Genomic DNA, 20,962 nt, shown 5'->3' on the forward strand with positions numbered 1-20,962 from the left:
GTACTCTAGCTAACTGTGCCTCAACCTTTTATTCGTCGTAATGGGAAGTATTTGAATGACAGTAATGTGATATTATTGAATGAAAATGATAGGCCCAGTGTTGGCCAAACCAGAGTTTGTTTTACTGCTATGCTGTGGTATGAAGTCAAACTGGGTAATGAGGATCTGGTTTGCTCTACTTGGTGTCGATGGGTCAGTGTGGTGGTGGTGGGTGGGTCAGTGGGTGTGGTGGTGGGTGGGTGTGGTGGTGGGTGGGTGTGGTGGTGGGTGGGTGTTCTGTAGTTCTGTGTGATGTGTTTCTGGCTAGTACTGCTGTGGTGTTTATAACATATTGTGTATGTGTGAGCGTGCTGTGGGGTTTGTTTCAGCTCAATAACGTGTGTGTGTGTGTGCATGCGTGTGTCTCCAGAGTTTGCGTGGCGTCTTGGGGACTGGACGGCGTGCAGCGCCTCGTGTGGGGACCGGGGGATGAGGACACGGAGGGTCCGCTGTGTCACGCCAGAGGGACGTGAGGTCACACCCTCCATGTGTCACCACCTAGACAGACCTGTCTCCTCACAGCTGGCCTGCAACCTGCATGACTGCCCCCCCAGGTACACACACACACACACTCTCTGACACACACGCACACACACTCTCAGACACACACACAATCTCTCACACACACACACACTCTCTCTCAGACACTCACACACACACATAACACGCAAGCACACACACACACTATAAACATCTGCTTTTGTAGGTAAAACAGATGCGTTGGTTTCACTGACCCCTGAGGAAAAATCTACAGGGAAATAGGTCATTCAGCTTCATGAGTCACTGTCATGAAGAGTCTTGTCTAATATAGTCGTGTCCTAAATGGCCTTGTATAGTGCACATCTTTTAAACAGATCCCTATGGGCGTCCCTATGGGCCCTGGTCAAAGGTAGTGCACAATATACATTATAGGGAATAGGGGTCCATTTGGGATGTAGGCTATAGCTCCTTATTTAGTCTCCTTCTTCTACTGCTTTATGTCATCAACTGTCCAAGACCAATATACATAAATCACATTCAGGTCCAAGTGTTGAGGTTTCATTGTTTTTCCTTGTACTGTAGCAGTCAATAGGGGAGAGTGGGATAAGTTGAGACATTTTTTACATTCAGCATCACCCTGTCAAGGGAAATATAGTATACTTTCTACCAAAGATATCTAAATATATTGCAGAATATTACAGTTTTTTTCAATTGCTAACAAGCATCGGTCAATACTGAAGACACTTTTTCAAAACTCTTCACACAGTCTGCATTACCAACATGCATCTTGGCCAAACAGTTCATCTCAATGAATCCAGCTTCATCCACAAAAATGAATGTATGTGCAGTTTGCCTGGCTTCCATCTCCATTACTCTCTAAAATACAATAAATCCACAGTTTTACAGTACTTTACATTATGCATAGCTGTGTATGTACCCTGTCTGGTAACAAGACTAAAAACAGGACTCGAGTCGGCTTTCAGCTAAAATTGCAATCAGCTGTGTTTGGAATAGTTAAATATTCTGCTCAGATTTTCTGTGTTTCTGTCACACCCTGGTCAAAGTATTTTGTGTTTATCTTTATTTATTTGGTCAGGCCAGGGTGTGGCATGGGTTTTTGTATGTGGTGTGTATGTATGGGGATTGTAGCTAGTGGGGTGTTCTAGTTAAGTCTATGGCTGTCTGAAGTGGTTCTCAATCAGAGGCAGGTGTTTATCGTTGTCTCTGATTGGGAACCATATTTAGGCAGCCATATTCTTTGAGTTTGTCGTGGGTGATTGTTCCTGTCTATGTGTTTTCACCAGATAGGCTGTTTAGGTTTTCGTTACGTTTATTGTTTTTGTAGTGTTTGTGTTTAGTGTGTTTTTTTTCATTAAACATGAATCGCAATCGACACGCTGCATTTTGGTCCGATCCTTGTTCTACCTCTTCATCAGAGGAGGAGATAGAAGAAAACCGTTACAGAATCACCCACCACAAAGGGACCAAGCAGCGTGTCAACAGGCAAGAACAGCCCAAAGTGGAGTACAGTATGGACTATACTTCTTGGGAGGAGATAGACAGGTGGGCGGTCGACCCAGGGAGAGTGCCGGAGCCCGCCTGGGATTCGATGGAGCAGTGCGCGGAAGGATATAGGAGAATGGAGTTTGCGAAGCAAGCAAGGCGGCGCGGACGGAGGCCCCATAGTCAGCCCCAAAAATTTCTTGGGGGGGGGCTCAGGGAGAGTGTGGCAGAGTCAGGAGCCAGACCTGAGCCAACTCTCCCTGTTTATCGTGAGGAGCCAAGGAGGAGACCAGAGCCGGTGTTGGAGGTGAGCGAAACAGAGACTGTGAAGGAGTTAATGGGGAAATTGGAGGTGAGCGAAACAGAGACTGTGAATGAGTTAATGGGGAAATTGGAGGAGAGAGAAATGAGGGAGTTGCTGTGTTGGTGTTTTAAACATGGAATTCGCCCGACGGAGCGTGTCGGGGATTTGATGGCACCTGGGTCAGCGCTCCATACTCGTCCTGAGGTGCGTGTTAGTCGGCTGGTGAAGATGGTGCCAGTCTCACGTACCAGGCCTCCTGTGCACCTCCCTAGCCTTGCACGTTCTGTGCCAGCACCGCTCTCAAGATCTCCAGTACGCCTTCACGGTCTAACCCATCCTGTGCCACCTCCACACCCCAGCCCTCCGGTAGCAGCTCCCCGCACCAGGCTTCCTGTGCGTGTCCTCGGCCCAGTACCACCAGTGCCAGCACCACGCATCAGGCCTACAGTGCGCCTCGCCTGTCCAGCGCTGTCGGAGCCCTCCTCCTCTCCAGCGCTGTCGGAGTCTCCCGCCTGTTTAGCGCTGTTAGAGCCTTCCTTCTCTACAGCGCTGCCGGAGTCTCCCGCCTGTTCAGAACTGCCAGTTAGCATAGAGCTGCCAGTTAGCATAGAGCTGCCAGTTAGCATAGAGCTGCCAGTTAGCATAGAGCTGCCAGTTAGCATAGAGCTGCCAGTCTGCATAGAGCTGCCAGTTAGCATAGAGCTGCCAGTCTGCAAGGAGCTGCCAGTCTGCAAGGAGCTGCCAGTCTGCAAGGAGCCGCCAGAGCTGCCTGTCTGCAGGATGCCGCCAAAGCTGCCAGTCTGCAAGGAGCCGCCAGAGCTGCCAGTCTGCAAGGAGCCGCCAGAGCTGCCAGTCTGCAAGGAGCCGCCAGAGCTGCCAGTCTGCAAGGAGCCGCCAGAGCCGCCAGTTAGCATGGAGCAGCCAGGGCCGCCAGTCAGCATGGAGCAGCCAGGGCCGCCAGTCAGCATGGAGCAGCCAGGGCCGCCAGTCAGCATGGAGCAGCCAGTCAGCATGGAGCAGCCAGTCAGCATGGAGCAGCCAGAGCAGCCAGTCAGCATGGAGCAGCCAGAGCTGCCAGTCAGCATGGAGCAGCCAGTCAGCATGGAGCAGCCAGAGCTGCCAGTCAGCATGGAGCATCCAGTCAGCATGGAGCAGCCAGAGCTGCCAGTCAGCATGGAGCAGCCAGAGCTGTCAGTCAGCATGGAGCAGCCAGTCAGCATGGAGCAGCCAGAGCTGCCAGTCGACCAGACTCTTCCAGATCTGCCAGTCGACCAGACTCTTCCAGATCTGCCAGTCGACCAGACTCTTCCAGATCTGCCAGTCGACCAGACTCTTCCAGATCTGCCAGTCGACCAGACTCTTCCAGATCTGCCAGTCGACCAGGATCTTCCAGATCTGCCAGTCGACCAGGATCTGCCAGTCAGCCAGGATCTGCCGAAACCACCAGCCAGCCAGGATCTGGTAGATTCATCAACCTGCCTGAGCTTCCTCTCACTCCTGAGCTTCCTCTCACTCCTGAGCTTCCTCTCACTCCTGAGCTTCCCCTCAGTCCCGAGCTGCCTCAGTCCCGAGCTGCCCCTCAGTCCCAATCTGCTCCTCAGTCCAGTGGGGTTCTGGGTGAGGACTACTAGGCCATGGTCGGCGGCGAGGGTGGACTATCCTGGGACGCGAGGAGAAGGGGCTAAGACATTGATTGAGTGGGGTCCACGTCCCGCGCCGGAGCCGCCACCATGGACAGACGCCCACCCGGACCCTCCCTATTGTTTTGAGGTGCGTTCGGGAGTCCGCACCTTAGGGGGGGGGGTTCTGTCACACCCTGGTCAAAGTATTTTGTGTTTATCTTTATTTATTTGGTCAGGCCAGGGTGTGGCATGGGTTTTTGTATGTGGTGTGTATGTATGGGGATTGTAGCTAGTGGGGTGTTCTAGTTAAGTCTATGGCTGTCTGAAGTGGTTCTCAATCAGAGGCAGGTGTTTATCGTTGTCTCTGATTGGGAACCATATTTAGGCAGCCATATTCTTTGAGTTTGTCGTGGGTGATTGTTCCTGTCTATGTGTTTTCACCAGATAGGCTGTTTAGGTTTTCGTTACGTTTATTGTTTTTGTAGTGTTTGTGTTTAGTGTGTTTTTTTTCATTAAACATGAATCGCAATCGACACGCTGCATTTTGGTCCGATCCTTGTTCTACCTCTTCATCAGAGGAGGAGATAGAAGAAAACCGTTACAGTTTCAATCTGGTTACTGCAGAAAATTTGCCATCATTCTGTTTTGAATGTGTTTTGGAAACAGTGTGTTAGGATTTGAAAAACAAGTGCTGCAAATATATAGTTATGCAGGTGGTGGAGTATGAATGAGAAAATAGTAAATGGATTTCGGAGAATGTGGTCATTGAATGCATTCTGTGTGAAAGCAATGAAAAATGATTCACAGTTTGGTCCACATACACTTCTGTTTCGCTGACTGTGGGAAGAGTTTTGACAATGTGACTTCAGTTTTGACCAATGCATCTTAGCAATTAAAAAAAATAAAAATTAAGCCGCCTACATATTTCTGTACTGAATCAAATGTATTTATAAAGCCCTTCGTACATCAGCTATCTCAAAGTCCTGTACAGAAACCCAGCCTAAGACCCCAAACAGCAATGCAGGTGTAGAAGCATGGTGGCTAGGAAAAACTCCCTAGAAAGGCCAAAACCTAGGAAGAAACCTAGAGGAATCAGGCTATGAGGGGTGGCCAGTCCTCTTCTGGCTGTGCCGGGTGGAGATTATAACAGAACATGGCCAAGATGTCCAAATGTTCATAAATGACCAGCATGGTCAAATAATAATCACAGTAGTTGTCGAGGGTGCAGCAAGTCAGCACCTCAGGTACTGAACAGTTGAAACTGGAGCAGCAGCACGGCCAGACACACCCCTCCTCGGGATGGCATGAAAGAGCACCAGTAAGCCAGTGACTCAGCCCCTGTAATAGGGTTAGAGGCAGAGAATCCCAGTGGAAAGAGGGGAACCGGCCAGGCAGAGACAGCAAGGGTGGTTCGTTGCTCCAGAGCCTTTCTGTTCACATTCCCACTCCTGGGCCAGACTACACTCACTCATATGACCCACTGAAGAGATGAGTCTTCAGTAAAGACTTAAAGGTTGAGACCGAGTCTGCGTCTCTCACATGGGTAGGCAGACCGTTCCATAAAAATGGAGCTCTATAGGAGAAAGCACTGCCTCCAGCTGTTTGCTTAGAAATTCTAGGGACAACTACCTCTTTTAAAACCATGTTGATCTTTATTTCCCAAACACAATTCAACACAGGCACAATCGCTTTTTGACAGTTACCTGTCATTTAATCATTTTAAGCATCTTTTAACACAGGCTTAACACCTAACAAACACTGTACCCTTTTAACACAGGCTTAACACCTAACAAACACTGTACCCTTTTAACACAGGCTTAACACCTAACAAACACTGTACCCTTTTAACACAGGCTTAACACCTAACAAACACTGTACCCTTTTAACACAGGCTTAACACCTAACAAACACTGTACCCTTTTAACACAGGCTTAACACCTAACAAACACTGTACCCTTTTAACACAGGCTTAACACCTAACCCCAAGGCAAACATTTTTACTATATTAGCCCACACAGATATAAGGATGCACTTTCATGCTAGGTTTAGGTCCTCATACTGAAGCTTATAGAGAGCCCAACTGAGGTGTAGAACAATCTTTAAATTATCTACTTTAGTTTAGATACAAGCATCATAAAAATCTTATTTTTTGGACCTAACTGTTTACCACTTTTTCCATGTGGTTTCTTCCTTCATAGACTCCATAAAAATTATGACCTCTTCCTAAATGTTCGGTCAAATTATATATTTTGTGTATAGTTTCCTAGAAACAAGAGTAGCTCAACTTACCCCTTTGGCTCAACATACCCCAGCCTGCCCTACCCACTGAAATCCCTGGGCAGAACATTGAGTCCTGATCATTGGGATATGTGGCCCTATGCATTAAAGAGGCTAGCCAGGATCTAACACTACATGGGTAGTTTTATTCCTTCCTTCCCCCTGAACCTGGTTCCTCTCTGGGTTTCTTCCTTCTAGGGAGTTTTTCCCGGCCAATATGTTTTGACTTTTCCTTCTGCTCTACCTTCTGTAGAGGTTTAGGTCAGGTACTGTAAAGCACTTTGTGACAAGTACTGATGTAAAAAGGAATTTATATAATCAATGTTATTTGATTGATTGATTGATTGTTCTCTCCCAGCTGGGTAGCATCCGTGTGGTCTAAGTGTTCCACTTCCTGTGGGCGGGGCTGGAGACAGCGGCAGGTGTCCTGTGGGCAGGTGGATTCGGGGGGAGCGGTGAGGACGCTAGCGCCATCTGTCTGTGGGAGGAACACGCGGCCTGCAGACAGACAGGAGTGTACCTGCGACAACTGTCCAGCCTGGGTTACCAGCCCCTGGGGAAAGGTAGAGACGCAGGCACAAACACACACAGAGACACCCACACCTGCCCCCACACTCGCACACACATCTGCACAAACAAACACACACAGACACACACACACACCTAAACAGACACTCATGTACAGACGCACACGAACAGACGCACCCACACCTACACACACAGACCACACAGACACACACAGATACCAAATACACACAGACACACCACAGACACCACACACACACAGAGATGACACACACACACACAGACACACACACAACTATTTTCCACAACATTACCTTTGTTATCATTGACATACATGCCTGATGTTTGAATACTGTGTACTTGATGTTCTGGGATGAAGTTTCCTCTAGATGCAGACCTAGGATCAGCTTCTCCTTCCCCAACTTTAACCTTTAGTGGGGGGATATGCTAAACTGACCCAAGATCACGGTCTAGGGCCAATTGCCATCTACTCCAACCAACGCATTACTACGAAGAAGTCCTGAATAAAGTTGTCAGGCTGTGAAACATTCCTTCTTTACTATTGTGAGAACATGTTAATTACCCACAGTGCTCGGGGAAATGTTTGGGTCCCACCCTCACAGTCCAGAAGAGGTCGGTGATATGTAGACATGTCAACGGCACCTCACACCCTGACTGTGACCCCAGAGAAAGGTAAGCACACAACCACAGGAGGTTGGTGGTACCTTAATTGGGGAGGACAGGCTCGTGGTAATTTATGGAGAGGAATCAGTGGAATGGTATCAAATACATCAAACACATGGTTTCCATTCCATTTGTGCCGTTCCGGCCATTATTATGAGCCATTCTCCCCTCAGCAGCCTCCTGTGACACACACACACCTACACACAAACACACACACACACACAAACACACACACACAGTCTAATTTCCTCCTGTCTCGTTTAGCTGAATCTGGTCATGAATAGCGTGGTTGTTGAACAAGTTGAGGAGACTAAAATACTTGGTGTTACCTTAGATTGTAAACTGTCATGGTCAAAACATATTGATTCAATGGTTGTAAAGATGGGGAGAGGTCTGTCCGTGATAAAGAGATTTTTTGACACCACACTCCACAAAGCAAGTCCTGCAGGCTCTAGTTTTATCTTATCTTGATTATTGTCCAGTCATGTGGTCGAGTGCTGCAAAGAAGGACCTAGTTAAGCTGCAGCTGGTCCAGAACAGAGCGGCATTTTTTGCTCTTCAATAACATGCATGACAGTCTCTCTTAGCTAACAGTTGAGGAATAACTGACTGTATTGCTTCTTGTTTTTATAAGAAACAGGAATTAGTTGGACATTCCTAATTGTTTGGATAGTCAACTTACACACAGCACTAACACACACACTTACCCCACCAGAGGTCTTTTCACAGTCCTCAAATCCAGAATGAATTGAAGGAAACGTACAGTATTATACAGAACCATGAGTTTACGGAACTCCCTTCCATCTTATATACAGTATTATACAGAACCATGAGTGCATGGGACTCCCTTCCATCTTATATACAGTATTATACAGAACCATGAGTTTACGGAACTCCCTTCCATCTTATATACAGTATTATACAGAACCATGAGTGCATGGGACTCCCTTCCATCTTATATACAGTATTATACAGAACCATGAGTTTACGGAACTCCCTTCCATCTTATATACAGTATTATACAGAACCATGAGTGCCTGGGACTCCCTTCCATCTTATATAGCGCAAGTGAACAGAAAACCTAGTTGTTTTTTTTTACTAATAAAGCAACAGATTCCAGTAAGACTCTCTGTCTCCATTGGCTCCGGCTAAAGGGGATCCTAATAAAATCAAATCCTTCCCTCTATCTCTCTTTGTCTCCCTCAGGCCCGTCTCAGTGCGTAACTGTTCGTCGGAGCTGTGTGACGTGCACTGGCGCGTGGGGCCGTGGCGAGCGTGCACGGCAGCCTGTGGCAGCGGGTTTCAGTCTCGCAGGGTGGACTGTGCCCACCACAGGAGTGGCAGAACCCTGGCAGACCAACACTGCACCTGGCACAGACGCCCAGCCACCTGGCAGCACTGTAACGCCACCACCTGTGGAAGTGAGTGTGTAGTGTTTTTACCATGTTACCATATTACCCTCACTGCCTTTCCTCTGACTTCTGAAGCTGGAGAATATGTCATTGGAGTGGCTTGGCATAAGTTTGACTCAAAAAACACCTATTACAAAAACGATGACTTTGCACAAGTAAAATCACACAAACCCTCTTTTTAAACTGTTAAACGGCTTTTTAACAGTCCAGACCCAAATCTATATGGACAGTTACACTGATGTTGAATTTTAGCCTGAATTTGACGTTAAGCCATACTCCTTAGCTTTCTGCTACTTTTTAATGGAAATGTGGCATGCGTTCCAAGTGACATTCTATTCCCTATATAGTACTACTGTTTACCAGAGTCCTATAAGAGCCCTGGTCAAAGTAGTGCACTATAAAGGAAATAGGGTGCCATTTGGGACATAACCATGTTCTTCTGTGGGGAGAATGGATGTTATTTTATCCCTCTGTCTCTGTGTCTCTGTGTCTCTGTGTAGGTGAATGTAAAGACACCACCCACTACTGTGCCGTGGTGAAGAGGTTAAAGCTTTGCCCCATCGACATGTACAAGCAGAGGTGTTGTGAGTCCTGTTTACAGGAGGATGGCTCCACCTAGTGTTCTAGGAGGAAGTTGCCCCTAGATGCTGGTCTTGGGTTAGTTTTGCATTTCCTCCACTAGTGGTTAAGGCTGGGAATGGGGAGGGGAAGCTGATCCTAGATCTGTACCTAGAGGAAACCCCTGAGCGTTGAGACAGTGTGGACAACATAACTCTTGGAAGCCATGGATGGATGGATGGATGGATAGATTGAAGGAGGGAGGGAGGGAGGGAGGGAGGGAGGGAGGGAGGGAGGGAGGGAGGGAGGGAGGGAGGGAGGGATGGATAGAGGGATAGATTGGGGAAGGGAGGGATGGATGGATGGATAGAGGGATAGATTGGGGAAGGGAGGGATGGATGGATGGATGGAGGGATAGATTAAGGGAGGGATGGATGGATGGGGGATAGATGAAGGGGGTGGATGGATGGAGGGATAGATTGAGGGATGGATGGAGGTATAGATTGAGGAAGGGATGGATGGATGGAGGGATGGAATGAGGGAGGGATGGATGGAGGCTTGGATTGAGGGAGGGAGGGAGGGAGGGATGAATGTATGGAGGGATAGATCAAGGGAGGGATGGATGGATAGAGGGATAGATTGAGGGAGGGATGGATGGAGGATTAGATGGAGGGAGGGAGGGAGGGAGGGAGGGATAGATCAATTGAGGGAGGGATGGATGGGGGAGGGATAGATTGAGGGAGGGCTGGATAGAGGCTTGGATTGAGGGAGGGAGGGATAGATTGAGGGAGGGATGGATGGATGGAGGGATAGATTGAAGGAAGGATGGAGGCTTGGATTGAGGGATGGAGGGACCATGTAACATGGTAGACTGGTCATAGCCTGAGACTGTTTGGAGTCTGCTTTAAAGACACTACCACCACAACATTGAGGAAATCTTTCTCACTTTTTCATCACAACCTAAATGGATATTCCTCCCAATAATGATGCCCCAATGGCTTGATTAGACTGAGAAAGATACATAGGGGATTTTTTTTGTGTGTGTGAAGACAAGCGTGCACAGATATGGAGTGAAGGAATTTTTCAGGTGGCCCAACCAATGTAATTTGATGCAAGCCTCAAATCTGGACCTATGGCCTTAGAAATGTAACACTTTACCAATACTAGCTATTTTCCCAATGACACATGTAACAAGTGAGTGCAAAGGTGTGTGTAAAGTGTGTGCTGTTAACCCATTCCTGAAGGAGAGAGCAGTCTTTAAATGGCCTTGTCATTGTTTTCCACGGTAATGTGCACTGAATGGACGAACAGAAAGATAGAATACTCTAGCAACAAAACACCAATAGAAGCAGTGGTTTATGGGTATCCTGTGTTTATTTTTTAATTTATAGCAAGTGCATGTATGAATGTATGAATATACTGTACACAGTGGTGGGGAAAGTACCGAATTGTCATACTTGAATAAAAGTAAAGATACCTTAATAGAAAATGACTCAAGTAAAAGGGAAAGTCATCCAGTAAAATACTACTTGAGTAAAAGTATAAAAGTATTTGTTTTTAAATATACTTAGGTATCAAAAGTCAAAGTATAAATCATTTCAAGTTCCTTATATTAAGCAAACCAGACGACACAATTTTCTTATTTTTTTATTTAAAAACACACTCAGACATAATTTACAAACTACGCATTTGTGTTTAGTGAGTCTGCCAAATCAGAGACAGTAGGGATGACCAGGGATGTTGTTTTGATAAGTGCGTGTATTGTAACATTTTCCTGTCCCGCTAAGCATTCAAAATGTAACAAGTACTTTTAGATGTCAATGAAATGGTATGGAGTAAAAAGTACATTATTTTCTTTAGGAATGTTGTGAAGTACATGTAAAGTACAGATACACAGAAAAAAATGACTTAAGTAGTACTTCAAAGTATTTTTACTTAAGTACTTTACACCACTGACTGTACATGTACATACAGTATACAGTAGGAAGTGGATGTGTGATGCAGACTCCTATAAGACCATTAACATGTGTGAAGGCAAAGGGATGTCAGATTGTAGTGGAACGTCATTGACATAAGAAAACAACCATCCGAACCAAATCATTTGCATTAGAACCTACTAGACAGACAGTAGGAGGAAAAGCGGTTTCAACATGATTTATTGGATATTGCATATTTGCCATAACAGTTAACATTCAGTGTGTACATACATTTGAAACATATTCATCAGAGTACAGTGCATACAGTAGTATGTATTATGTGAGATAATAATTGTCAGCAGAAATGATCACTGTTTGGAATAAATAGACCCTGCAGTGACCGAGAGAGGTGTGGGTTGTGTTCCCAATGGCACCCAATCATATTCCCTACATCAGGGGTCGGAAACAGGTGGACGGCGGGACAAAATCTATTCCCACTAATAACAAGAGAGACATGTGTGATTGTGTCTCAATGTAATGAAGGTATGAACTTATTGTTATTTTCCAATTCAATCTATTTGTCTGCTTGCTTGTGGTCCATTTGCATTGTACAAATTTCTATAATGATGTTCCGGGCCCCGCCCACCACCACTGCCCTACATACTGCAGTACTGGTCAAAAGTAGTGCACTATGTAGGGAATACGGTGGCATTTGGGATGGGCCCCGAGAGAAAACATGACTGTCATATTTCTCTGTTTGAATAATGGGGTCTGTTTCTTTTTAGTATTGTTTTGGTTATCCAACCAATGTGCTGCATTGTAAAATGTCTTGTAAATACTGTGTTTTAAGTGCAATATTGTACATTGAGAGTATGTAGATTTTTTGTGGGACTTTATTTTCTTACCTTATTTAGTTGTCTTAACGCCTGTTTAAAAAGACTGGATAGAAACCATACAGTATATTAATAAGCACTTGCTGTTGTTGGATCACAGGTGTTTAATACCTTTCCCTTCTGGTTTTATTCTCATGCATTTACCTACAATCACCAAGAATTTGTAGAGACATGTCATGTGTTTTGCAGATACATTATCAAGTGCCACTCACTCAAACAAATGCACACTGACAATAATCAATGCTACTGATATTTACGACAACATATCGATTACGTTACCATAACATTGGGTGTTGACATGGATACCGTTTGTAGAATCCTAACTGGACTGAAGGAACATCATGAAGATGTTTATGGAACAAAACTTTTAAATGCTCTAGAAAGACAACATACTAAGATAATAAAGACAGTTTGATCACCTGATATTTTGTTTGGTAATACTCATTATAAACACACACAGAGGGAGACCATAAGACTCATAAAATCACACTGACAGATTATGAAACTTTTTTCCAACAATGTGCATTATAAAGAGGCCACTATTTTTCTAAACTCTAGTTTAAAAAAAAAAAACCTCCTTCAAATGAAATCACACTGACAAATCATAATGAAGTTTCCGGTATGTCTTTTGCACTTTGAACCATTATTTTGGACTATGAAAATAACCCTGAAGGTTCTGCATTGTTAGAATTTCAATAAATGTGTGACTGGTGACTTGATGCAGAATTTGGCACATGGACACAAGGATAATTCATTAAGAAATGAAGTGCTGTAATGATTCGCAAATTTGTAAAACAAAAATTAGCCAACTATTCAATGGAAACCATCAACCAGAATACAGGGAAGTTTATTTTATAATGGCCTGTTTGTGACTTGTTCATAATTGTTGGTTCCATTTGATTATCACATCATTGATACTTACTATACAGGTAGTAGGAAAATAAAATGAAAACATAACAGACCAAACAAAAGTAGTTTTGCCTCCACATGCTCTTTAAGATTAAAAGCATTGGTCACCAAATATCATGGTCAAACGTTATGACACCACAGCCACCGCCATGCCGGCGGCCATCTTGTTCATGTCCTTAGATGGCAACTTCCTGTAGAACCTGTGTCCCCTGTCGTCGCTGTCCTCAAACACGAAGCCCGGCAGGGAGTCGTAGCTAGCTGGACAAATGCTGATCCTACAACACAAAATCATACCATTACCTGAATGATATACGATAAAATACCAGAAAATGCAATACCTTTATTGTTTGCTCGTGGAAAATAATCTTGCTGCAAGTTCAGCACATCATAATCATCCACAAATTCACAACACCAGCACTTATTAAGGTTGAGGTTATAAAAGTGATTCAGGTTTACATCAGTCATGCATTTCATTCAGGTGGTAAAACAGCTTCACTTTCGTTTGATGTCCCTCCTGGGATGTACCGGCTGATTCCAGGGGACTCCACACTAAACGCTGGTAGGTTAACTTTGTGTGTCAAATCAAATGTTACTCATCATGTACACAGTTTACAGCAGGTATAAACAGTGCAGCGAAATGCTCAGCGTGTGTGTGCATCTCTTCTGGGTAACTGTGTGTGTGTGTGTTACCTCTTGGGGGTGAACTCTGTGCTGTACATGGTGCCGCTCTCCAATGGGGCATCAGCCCTCAAGGGGGCGTGAGCTGGCTTGAAGCTCACATTGGGCTGCAGTTCGTGGGGTGTAAAATGGGCCTGGATAAGAGAATACAATCAAATAGAATAGATTTTCAAATAATGGCTTCTAAGAATGTGGCCTAGAGCCAAAGAGAGACAGGGGCTCTGCTACACTCTTAGAAAAAAAGGTGCTATTTAGAACCTAAAAGGGTTATTCGGCTACCCCCATAGGATAACCCTTTGAAGAACACTTTTTGGTTGTAACCCAAAAGTGTTCTACCGGGAACCAAAAAAAGGGTACTCCTACGGGGACTGCTGAAGAACAAACTTGAAACCCTTTTTTCTAAGGGTGTATATGTGTAGATAATTGAGCAGTGTCTCAAAGAACACCCTAAACCCACCCATATCTGGCCAAAACTAGTGCACTCCATGGAGGCAGTACTGAGAACTGGCCGGTGATTTCAGATGGTAGGTACCATAATATCTCCTATTGTTGTGTCCTTCCACAGGGCACTTAGCCCCTAAAACAGCTCCATAGGTGCTACAATGTAGCTGATCCTGTGCTCCTCCCAAAAGTATTTTTCTATAGGCAGGGTGTGATTTGAGAATTGCCCTGGCATGCCAATGGAAACAGAAGAGTCTTGAATTGCCTTGAAAGTGGTGAGATGGTCCATCCTTCCGGTGGCTCTCTGCATCTCCTCAGGCTTCTTGATCATGGCCTGTCTCTTGACCTCCCAAGGCTGGTAGTCATCCCTCATGGTGGTGCAGACCTGGAGGTAGTGGGGTGGGAACGTTCATTTTGATGCTACAATAAACGTACCCCAAAAAATCCCAACTGACCCGGTTACAGGACAAAATGAGAACGCACCGTTTTGAACGTAATAAAACATATATTCAATCATATTTATGTGCTGTTGAAATAATCTCCCAAGAATTTAACAGCAAACACTTTAGTGAACAACATAACTAATATTACATCAGAAGATCCATATCAGTAAGACACGATATCAGTATGGCAATACATATAAGTACAACAACATAACTATAATATTACATCAGAACATCCATATCAGTAAGACACGATATCAGTATGGCAATACATATAAGTACAACAACATAACTATAATATTACATCAGAACATCCATATCAGTAAGACACGATATCAGTATGGCAATACATATAAGTACAACAACATAACCGCTAAACGATCTATCAGCCCAGCAATATATTAACAGGTGCAGAGCATTCAGAAAGTATTCAGACCCCGGTACTTTAAAAACACTATATACGTTACAGCCTTATTCTAAAATGGATTAAATACATGTTTGTCCTCATCAATCTACACACAATATCCCATAATGGCAAAGGAAGGAGAAGGAGAAAAATAAAATAAAAAAATAAAAATATTGCATTTACATAATTATTCACAGACTTTACTCAGTACGTTGTTGAATTTACAGTCTTCTTGTGTATGACGCTACAAGCTCGGCACACGTATTTGGGGTGGCAGGTAGCCTAGTGGTTAGAGTGTTAGGCCAGTAAGGTTGCTGGATCGAATCCCTGTGCTGACAAGGTAAAAATCTTTCATTCTGCCCCTGAACAAGGCAGTTAACCCACTGTTCCCCGGTAGGCCGTCATTGTAAATAAGAATTTGTTCTTAACTGACTTGCCTAGTTAAATAAATGAATAAAATAAACTGGGGAGTTTCTCCCATTATTCTCTGCAGATCTTCTCAAGCTCTGTCAGGTTGGATGGGGAGTGTCGCTGCAAAGACATTCAAAGACTTGTCCCGAAGCCACTCCTTTGTCTTGGCTGTGTGCTTAAGGTCATTGTCCTGTTGGAAGGTGAACCGTGGCCCCAGTCGGAGGTCCTGAGCGCTCTGGAACAGGTTTTCATCAAGGATCTCTGTACTTTCTTCCGTTCATCTTTCCCTTAATCCTGTCTAGTCTCCCAGTCCCTGCCGCTGAAAAACATCCCCACAGCATGGTGAGATGGTCCATTTAAGAATGATGGAGACCACTGTGTTCTTGGGGACCTTCAATGCTGTAGAAATGTTTTGGTACCCTTCCCCAGATCTGTGCCTCGCCACAATCCTGTCTCGCTGTTTTGCCGACAATTCCTTCAACCTCATGCCTTGGTTTTTGCTCTGACATGCACTGTCAACTGTGGGACCTTATATAGACAGCTGTGTGCCTTTCAAATCATGTCCAATCAATTGAATTTACCACAGGTGGACTCCAATCAAGTTGTAGGAACATCTCAAAGATGATCAATGGAAACCGGATGCACCTGAGCTCAATTTTGAATCTCATAGCAAAAGGTCTGTATTGTATTTTTACTTGTTTTTATAAATTATGTAAAAAATGTCTAAATACCTGTTTTTACTTTGTCATTATGAGGTATCATGTGTAGATTCATGAGGATTTGTTTTTCAAATTGATTAAATAGAATAAGGCTATAATATAACAAAATGTGGAAAAAGTCAAAGGGTCTGAATACTTTCTGAATGCACTGTAAATATTTAGACCATTTGCTAGGGGACTTGAAATTGAGCTCAGGTGCATCTTCAGATGACTCTGACAGAATGACATTTCACCAATCATGCCAAGCGTCACATCTGGTGGAAACCTGCCACCATCCCTACGGTGAAGCATGGTGGTGGCAACATCATGCTGTAGGGATGTTTTTCAGTGGCAGGCCCTGGAAGACTAGTCAGGATCGAGGGCAAGATGAATGGAGCAAAGTACAGAGATCCTTGATGAAAACCTGCTCCAGAGCACTCAGGACCTCAGACTGGGATGAAGGTTCACCTTCCAACAGGACAAGACCCTAAGAACATAGCCAAGACAACGCAGGAGTGGCTTCGGGACAAGTCTCTGAATGTCCTTGAGTGGCCCAGCCAGAGCCTGGATTTGAACCTGATCGAACCTATGGAGAGACCTGAAGATAGCTTTGCAGCGACTCTCCCCATCGAACCTGATCGAACCTATGGAGAGACCTGAAGATAGCTTTGCAGCGACTCTCCCCATCGAACCTGATCGAACCTATGGAGAGACCTGAAGATAGCTTTGCAGCGACTCTCCCCATCGAACCTGATCGGACCTATGGAGAGACCTGAAGATAGCTTTGCAGCGACTCTCCCCATCGAACCTGATCGAACCTATGGAGAGACCTGAAGATAGCTTTGCAGCGACTCTCCCCATCGAACCTGATCGAACCTATGGAGTGACCTGAAGATAGCTTTGCAGCGACTCTCCCCATCGAACCTGATCGAACCTATGGAGAGACCTGAAGAAAGCTTTGCAGCGACTCTCCCCATCGAACCTGACATTTGCCAACATTTCTAAAAACCTGTTTTTGATTTGTTGTTATGCTGTATTGTGTGGAGATTGAAGGCAAAAAAATAATTAATCCACTTTAGAATAAGGCTGTAACATAACAAAATGTGGAAAAAGTCAAGAGGTCTGAATACTTTCTGAATGCCTCTATCGTCTCATCCCCACCTGGAAGGGAGCTGATGACTTGGTGGGCCGATTGAAGGGCTTGGCAGAGATGAAGGGCTGGATGTTGTGTTGGACGTAGACTGAACCAGACGTGGTGCTCATGTCCATGTGCTCTGTGGGGCTGACGTACTGCAGGCTCTTGTGCAGCTGAGGCAGGGACACGGGCCACTGCTGGAAACGCTCCTTAAACTCTGTGCTGCTCTGAAAGGGAACGTCAGACGTCACCTAGGAACAGAGTAGAGTGGAATAGAGGTTTATTGTTCACCCTCAGATGGACATTTGACTTTGGTTTCACCTCAGTAACATTCATCAACTCACCAGATAATCATATTGAAAATAACAACATATTCAAACAAAACTACACGTCTATCTTGAATCTGCACTTCAATGAGATTCTTTTACATTTTAGTCATTTAGCAGACGCTCTTATCCAGAGCAACTTAACCCTAATTGTTCTTGTAAGTGCCTTGCTCAAGGGCACATCAAGAGATTTCACCTAGTCAGCTCGGTTACTGGCCCAACCTCTTAACCGCTAGGCTTCCACCCAGAGATATTTCATCAGCCACTGTCTACTAATGATCAAATACCAGTTGATGTTATCACTGGCCAGAAAAGGTAAGTGAAGAGGAGTGAGTTAGTGAGATATTAATCTGGGTTAACCTAGAACTAAAATCATGTGCTCGATTACATAGTCTGTGACTATTGAGATGTCATTAAACACAGCGTTACCTTTCCAGGGTTAGGCTTATAGCTCTGGGGCAGCTGTCCTGGCAGGCCCTGGTAGTCTCTTCGGTTGGTGGTGAGGTCTTGTAGGGGCTGGCTACTGGGTTTATAGGGCTCTGGAGCCTTCACCCAGCGTGCCTCCAGAGGGTGGGACACATAGCACTGCTGGTTACTGGTCACCCCATCGAAGGGGGTATCGGACATTTTGGGGATACTGGAGGGCTTGAAGCTCTCTCTGGGGGCAAGGCCTCGGGAGAGGAAGTCGTCCTGGAAGGTGGTGTGGCCGTCGAACTTGGCGTCTGGCGGGTGGTAGGTCAGGTCGGGTTTCTTCAGCTCCCGCTTGCACATCTCCCACTGTCGGAAATCCTCTTGAAACATTAAAAGAGTTGAAACATTAAAAGATTTGTATGTGTTAGTTTTGGTTATAATCATAGTTTATTTATAGAGAGCATTTGTTATGATGTAATTTTGATGTATAAAATATCCCATAGAAATTGCAACGTATTAACTTTAAATGCCAATATTTCTTATATAATACTAAAATAAGGATCACTGTGCGGTACCCCTTGTAGAAATGTGTCATGTGTCTGGTATGTCATCAAACAACTCAGAATAGCTCACCTTTGTATGTAGGCACTGTATCCATTTTGTGCCCTGTTGTGCGTACCCTCTCGCTGGGTCTGGAAGGGGCGAAGGGTTGGACCTCATAAAAGCTGTAGTCCTGTTTGTAGGTGGTCCCCAGATCTATGTCTCCAGGTTTGGGTTTGTACTCCGCCTGCTGTTTCCCCGGGCGTCGAGTCACCACGTAGGGAATAAAGTCAGTCCTAGGAAGAGCGAGAGAGTAACCAGTCTTTTTCATTCATTTGGGATTGAGACCTCTGTGGATAACTCCTAATTAATATAGTTAGTGATATCTACATAATAGGTTGACTTTGGAATATGGAATCGGGTCAATTTTTAGAGACCACTTAAAGGTACATTTTCCAAAATCCCCTCAAAACCGCATGAGGGGTGTGTGTGTGTGTGTGTGTGTGCGCCTCAAAGGACTTTGCATTAAATGAGAGTGGTTGAATAGCAGAAGATTGACACAGTCTCAAATAGCACCCTATTCCCTTACATTTGGTTGTACACTACTTTTGTCCCCTGCCCTATGTGGCATTCTTGGCCAAAAGTAGTGTACTTGAAAGGGATTGGTGGTTCATTAAGGTGTGATCCATGACTAAGGCGTTTACTTGAATGTAGTAGTTCCATCCATTCTCCCCCGGTCACCGTGGTTAACAGGCTTTGGTTTCAGGCTCTGGGGCGGGTGGTATCTTCCATAGGCGGGGTACTTCTCTGTGTACTCGGTCAGGACACATGTCACATTGGGCTTTCCATACAGAGCTGTGGGTCGGTGGGGGCAGCGATGGCGTCTAGACAGAGGGCAAAGTTCAAAACTTTATTTTACTGAACGTGCTCTATCTTAAACTTGACAGCTGTGCTGACGTGCATTAACAGTGGACTAATGAACACAATACCAATAGAGTGTAGTATTAATTTACAATGCAATTATGGTGACTGGCAGTGAGTTAGGCTAGTTACGTAGCATGCCACCCTACACTTAGAAAGAGCATCCTCTGCATGAAATAACAGACTAGTCATCTTAACTCTTCCTTTAGTTAAGTGCAGAATGGAAACCAGCAGGCTGGTTGTGAGCAATTAACTACCTGGTTATGCAATGCAATGAATGTGTACTGACTGAGCTTGGTGTGAATTCTTTAAAATAATGCCAGACTTGTATTTCATCTTAGATTAACAGACATTTAATTCAATGTGATGCATCAGCCATGCATTTCTATTGCATTTATGGTGACTTAACAGGCACAGTAACATAATTCATTCCCATGGTCAGACTCAGAATCAGAAAAACATGATTGCATTCACTGACCTATTTGAAAGGCGTATGAAAACATTGTGCAACAATCACATGATAATAAACCAAACATGATAATACCCTACATTGGAGTATTGTGTTAACATCGTTAGTTGGGGGTAAAATAAAGAGTAGAAGAAAAAAAACTGAACTTGAATAAACTGACAACTGTAATCAATAGGATACCAATGTCAGAAATCATGGGCTACATTTTCAATGATTGCTGTGAATTTTGAATAGCTGATATCGTTTCAGGGCAATAAGAAATGCACTAGTTTCTGTGTAACCAAGGGCGTTGTCTTGACTCATGACAGGGAGTGTCTGTGAGCAAGTGATAATAGAGACATAGCTAGCTACACAGCATTGTGAGTTATGGTAGGCCTACAGATCTAAATAAAGCCAGACACGTCTCCTTGTATTGGTGAAATGACAAATGTAGCTAGACTATGCAAAAAGGCACATCGTAGCTATGTTCGCACCTATCTAGGATACTTTTTATTCAGTCGGTCATTAGTGCAACAATATTTTCCTGGACAATAATTTTTTTACATGACTAGCCATTGGACAACTTGGAAAAATGGCAAAAGTGTCAGAATACTCATTCTTGTGACAGTCAATATTTTCCATTTAATGTCAACTCCATGCACTACTTGGCATACGCGTGTCAATTCACTAGTTAGTCATCCTAAATTAACGCACGGAAATAATTTATTCACACACAAACTTGTGGAAACACTGGTAATCTCATGAATGTTATCATACTTTTTTTTACTAGACTAAATCAATACATCCTCCTTACCCACAGCTGCAGATCTCACATATGCATAGCCGTTTCATGTCTTTGAAGGGGGAGGCTAGCGTGTTTCTGCAATCCCACAAACACCGCCCGACAGCTCCGTTCTTTTATACCTCAGTGGACAGCTCGCGCTACTGTGCAGTTTTGTTTCTATGGAAGCAGCACGTTACC

At 44.5% G+C, this 20,962-nt stretch overlaps 2 protein-coding genes across 2 annotated transcripts in view; one reads left to right on the forward strand and one right to left on the reverse strand.

The window, feature by feature from the left end:
- Positions 1-9,629, forward strand: part of LOC139384605 (ADAMTS-like 3) — a 314,459-nt gene extending 304,830 nt beyond the window's left edge. The window contains exons 30-34 of the mRNA XM_071129427.1: positions 410-593; positions 6,584-6,788; positions 7,340-7,443; positions 8,641-8,855; positions 9,347-9,629. Coding sequence (XP_070985528.1) covers positions 410-593; positions 6,584-6,788; positions 7,340-7,443; positions 8,641-8,855; positions 9,347-9,465 — 827 coding nt within the window. The 3' untranslated portion in view covers positions 9,466-9,629. The remainder of the gene's footprint in view (positions 1-409; positions 594-6,583; positions 6,789-7,339; positions 7,444-8,640; positions 8,856-9,346) is intronic.
- Positions 9,630-12,797: 3,168 nt separating this feature from the next.
- LOC139385200 (stabilizer of axonemal microtubules 2) lies at positions 12,798-20,832 on the reverse strand. Its single transcript, XM_071130312.1, has 8 exons — positions 20,795-20,832; positions 19,316-19,495; positions 18,705-18,907; positions 18,090-18,451; positions 17,361-17,585; positions 14,507-14,626; positions 13,813-13,934; positions 12,798-13,397 (listed from the first exon to the last, which is right to left on the reverse strand). Exons 1-8 carry the CDS (start codon positions 20,830-20,832, stop codon positions 13,250-13,252), a joined length of 1,398 nt encoding a protein of 465 aa, XP_070986413.1. The 3' UTR covers positions 12,798-13,249.
- Positions 20,833-20,962: the final 130 nt, after the last annotated feature.

Source organism: Oncorhynchus clarkii, chromosome 26, assembly GCF_045791955.1.
Source record: "Oncorhynchus clarkii lewisi isolate Uvic-CL-2024 chromosome 26, UVic_Ocla_1.0, whole genome shotgun sequence".
Taxonomy (NCBI): domain Eukaryota; kingdom Metazoa; phylum Chordata; class Actinopteri; order Salmoniformes; family Salmonidae; genus Oncorhynchus; species Oncorhynchus clarkii.